Source organism: Protobothrops mucrosquamatus, unplaced genomic scaffold (genome assembly GCF_001527695.2).
Source record: "Protobothrops mucrosquamatus isolate PMUCROS unplaced genomic scaffold, P.Mucros_1.0 scaffold2638, whole genome shotgun sequence".
In the NCBI taxonomy this organism is placed as follows: Eukaryota; Metazoa; Chordata; class Lepidosauria; order Squamata; family Viperidae; genus Protobothrops; species Protobothrops mucrosquamatus.
The window spans coordinates 24,429-28,287 of record NW_015388691.1 but is presented as its reverse complement, the minus strand read 5'-3'; the positions used below and the strand labels follow the sequence as shown (position 1 = coordinate 28,287).

Sequence of the window (3,859 nt, the reverse complement as noted above, 5' to 3'; positions counted from 1 at the left end):
ACAAAAAATAGTGTCTTCCCAACTCTACCACCCTAAATAGTTTATTAATTTCTCTTATCCAATGGTATCGGTTCACTTTCCCTGGTCTATTTAATTCAGAAAATGACTAACAGCTTCTTTTCTGCTTCCCATATGAATGCATTTAAAGATTGTCACTTTGCCTACTCCATGGGATTAAGGTGACTATTGGGAAGACTTTTTGCCTTCACTACAACCTCTATACAGCATAGTGATTTGGAATACAATATATGGGGGGAGAATGAAAGGGACAAGACTTTTGCCTGCTACTTCCAGCTTTTCCTGAGAATATCAATTTCCAGATCAGTACACCAGAATTGCTGAAAATCAGCAGCATGAGTTTCTGACATAAGCCCTAACATAGGTATCTTAATATCATGTTAAAACAAAGTCTCGAAAGCCCCTGGCAATAGTCAGGATGAAAAGTGTACTTATCATACCACTCTCTGCCCATTTCATATAAAATAATTCCCCTCACTATTAAAAGATTGCCTGCCTGCCTGTCAAGACTCAAGACTTTGTTTTATTTCTGCATTGACTTGACTTCATCGACCAAGAACTGTTTCTAGGTTGTCCTTCAGGGATGCTGCAGCATCCAACTCTTCTTTTTAATCTTCTAAGCTGATTCCCTCCCTTTAATTTTAGGGGCTAAATGATGAAACAAAAGAGGAGATCCTGCTGGGAACATTCATGTATGATACTGAAAAAGAATTAATTCAGACATTCCAACTGAAGGTAAAGTAGCAATGAGAGAAGTGGGTAGAGGTAAAATTAAAAATGAGAGCCATGAGCTGTGTTAGGTTGAGTTGTTTTGAAAGAACCTCTTCAAGTTCTGCCCCATCTCCTAAAAGTCAGACAACTTTTAATTCAGTATTTTAAAGAGTGGATTAGCCCCTCCTGAGGGAATGTAGTTTTTATAATCTGTAGCAATTCACTATACTGATGGCAGCTAATGGGACATAGTTAAAAAAACAACACCACCAATCTCCTTTCTGATGAGTAACAACCCCAAAGCAGATATATCAGTGTGTGGGAAACAGGCCTGCAGAAATATAGGGTTTGCACTTTTCTGTTAAATTGATAGAGACATTCAATATGATGATTTAATCTCTATTGCTTTTTATTGTTTGTTCTTTTTCCTCATCTACATTTCAGAATGAACAGGAGAAGGCGTTCCAGTATGTAAAAATCAAAGTGCAGAGCAACTGGGGAAATCCGGAGTACACCTGCATTTATCGAGTCAGGGTGCATGGAAGGATGGCCAATATAAACCTTTTGGGCAAGCAAGTGGATGAAATCTCCCAAGATAAATAAAGAAAAACAGGAATATGAACATTTATACTGAGCAAGTGTGAAGAGCACATAGAATTTGCTCTAGCTTTTCCCAGGGGAGAATGGAAAAGAAAACACGAGGACATACTAATGATGTTGAGTTATTTGACTAACAGATTTCAGTTTGATTTCAGTTGAAAATTCAGTTAGATTAACGCAAAGGCATGGAGTTGTTAAACTAATCTGAGTTGCATGAATACTTTTGATTCTGTCCAATCTCTCAAAAAGATGAGATGACTGGAGGTGATCTCCCAATAAATATTTTGTCCAGATTATAACATAGAGACAAATGCACTGTGTAAAAAAAGTCAGAGAACAAGAGAACCTCTGTTGAAATATGACCTTGAAATATATTCTGAGTTATCAGCTGGATCTTGATTCTAGAATGTTTCTCCTCTTTCTAATGGGCTTGATGGAAGGAAGAATACTTCTTTCATGACAGATGTTTAGCTGATCAGTGGTGTCTCCCAAATGGACATAACTAGCAACACAGTCCTATGTGTATCACTTGCAAGTAAAGTCCCAATGAACTAATCATGTGGCCTAAGTATGCTTCTTATGGCCTGCCTGTGAAGGAGGAGAGATGGCGATTTCTTCCCTCAGCAGTTCACTGTTTCTCTATGTTCTGACCAGATAAATGGCATGATCTCATCACAGAAGAAGAGATGTCATTTCATCTTAGAGACAGATCATTGTTTTCTCGAGTGTGACATTCCTTGTCATATAGCAGGGTGACAGCCAGGTCTTGTCCCTAGGCTTGTGCCCTGGCACGCACAGATCTCACTGAAGCAAACCAAGAGGAAGAGGGGCATCAACATATACTACAGTGTGAAAAATAGCATACCGAGTTAAAATAGCTTGTACATCTACAAACTGATACGTTTGGCCCTTTCCAGGGTGATTTGTGGAACCGGTGATGTACGATAGTCAGGCTGACTATCGGGCCTCGCATGCGGCTTAAGAAGACATGGACAACATCTTCCTTTGGTGAGGTGTGTAGAAGCAGGAGCGAAAAAGGCCCCTTGAGTTCTTACGCACCTACTTTTATTCGAGTATGGCAGGTATGGGAGTGGTTACATCAGGTATGGGAGTGGTTACATCAGGTATGGGAGTGGTTACATCTCAGGAGGGAGGGAGCATTTCCTTACTACCATATACGGTCTTTTTTGTGCCCTTTAGGAAATGAGGAAGTCACCTTAGGCATACGTGACATAGCTGTTGGTCACGTAGGCTAGCTTTTGTTTGAGAAAGTACTTAGCAATAAGCATTGATACATTGTATAGAATATTGCAACATCTCTGTTTTAGTTTTTAAAGGCAAGCCTCTAACCTATTCCTTGCTGCCACTTACCTCCTCCGAGGCAAGTGATTACAAGTCCATAAGTATCCGAGGATCCCCTTTGGCTGTATAATATGTGACAGAGTTATGTTCAGTATTAAACGATTCAGGATCTGATAAAGTCAGTAGGGTCATTTTTTCAGGTGTTGTTTCAGTANGCTCTCCCGAGATAAAGGGAGAGCCTTTGGGACTCTACTCCTATCCAGGAGTACTCACCTCGACCCCTTCTCCCGGGGCACAAGGTTCCAAGCCGCTGAACAGCTGCTGACCGCTGTTCATGCTGGCTCTGACGCCTTCCCAAGCGGACGGCTCCGAAAAGAGCCGCCATCGGCGCGCCGTCCCACCGGAAGTCCCCATCTTTCCACGTTCTTAAATCACATATGAAGGACATCTGAATAATCTAATAGAATCGTGGTACACACTGTTTTAAGCACAAGCAGCTATTCTTCCTTAGCTAAAATTTGATATAAAAGAAATATTATTAGATACCAGTTAACTTTCCTTTACAGGCTATTCATTTAAGCACATTTCTTTCTTATTTTTACTCAGCAAACTCGAGGAACAAACCATTTCCTGAACTGGCAAATTTTGGCTTTTTGGACATGATGCTTCATTGTCCATATTCTCCAGATTGTTGTTAGCAGTTGAAACACGTCTATGGTGTATTTATAATTTATGGTGTCTAATGTATGTAACTGACATTTGTATAAGCCATTTACCTGATGCATTTTTCTTCTTCACAGGAAATGTTTGATATACTCCATTTGGCTTTTAAGAAGATTTTTGAAGACGACATACAGATGGCTGACTGGGCTCAAAAATCAATAGGTAATGTCCTGACAAGATGGAGTGCCTTTGGGTTTGCAACTCATGGCCAGCAGGGCCTTTGCATAACTGTGAGTTGTGCACCAGTTACACCCAGTCCTGGACCAACATGCCTGCTTCACCGTCACCCATGCTGTAGTCACCTCCCATTTGGACTACTGTAATGTGCTCTACATGGGGCTGCCCTTGAGAAGTTTCAGTTGATTCAAAATTCAATGGCCCACATAGTTTTGCACAAGACAAGATTTGTGCATGTATCACCTCTTTTGAGGGAACTTATCAAACTTCTGGGTGCAACTAAGGTGCTGGAGATCATATTTAAATCCCTACAAGGAGAACCTCTCCT

General features: G+C 40.7%; 1 protein-coding gene across 1 annotated transcript in view; it reads left to right on the top strand.

The window, feature by feature from the left end:
- Positions 1–3,859, top strand: part of LOC114923259 (SUN domain-containing protein 3-like) — a 30,515-nt gene that overhangs the window by 21,911 nt on the left and 4,745 nt on the right. The window contains exons 12-14 of the mRNA XM_029285975.1: positions 664–753; positions 1,174–1,305; positions 3,432–3,584. Of these exons, the coding sequence (XP_029141808.1) occupies positions 664–753; positions 1,174–1,305; positions 3,432–3,584 (375 nt within the window). The remainder of the gene's footprint in view (positions 1–663; positions 754–1,173; positions 1,306–3,431; positions 3,585–3,859) is intronic.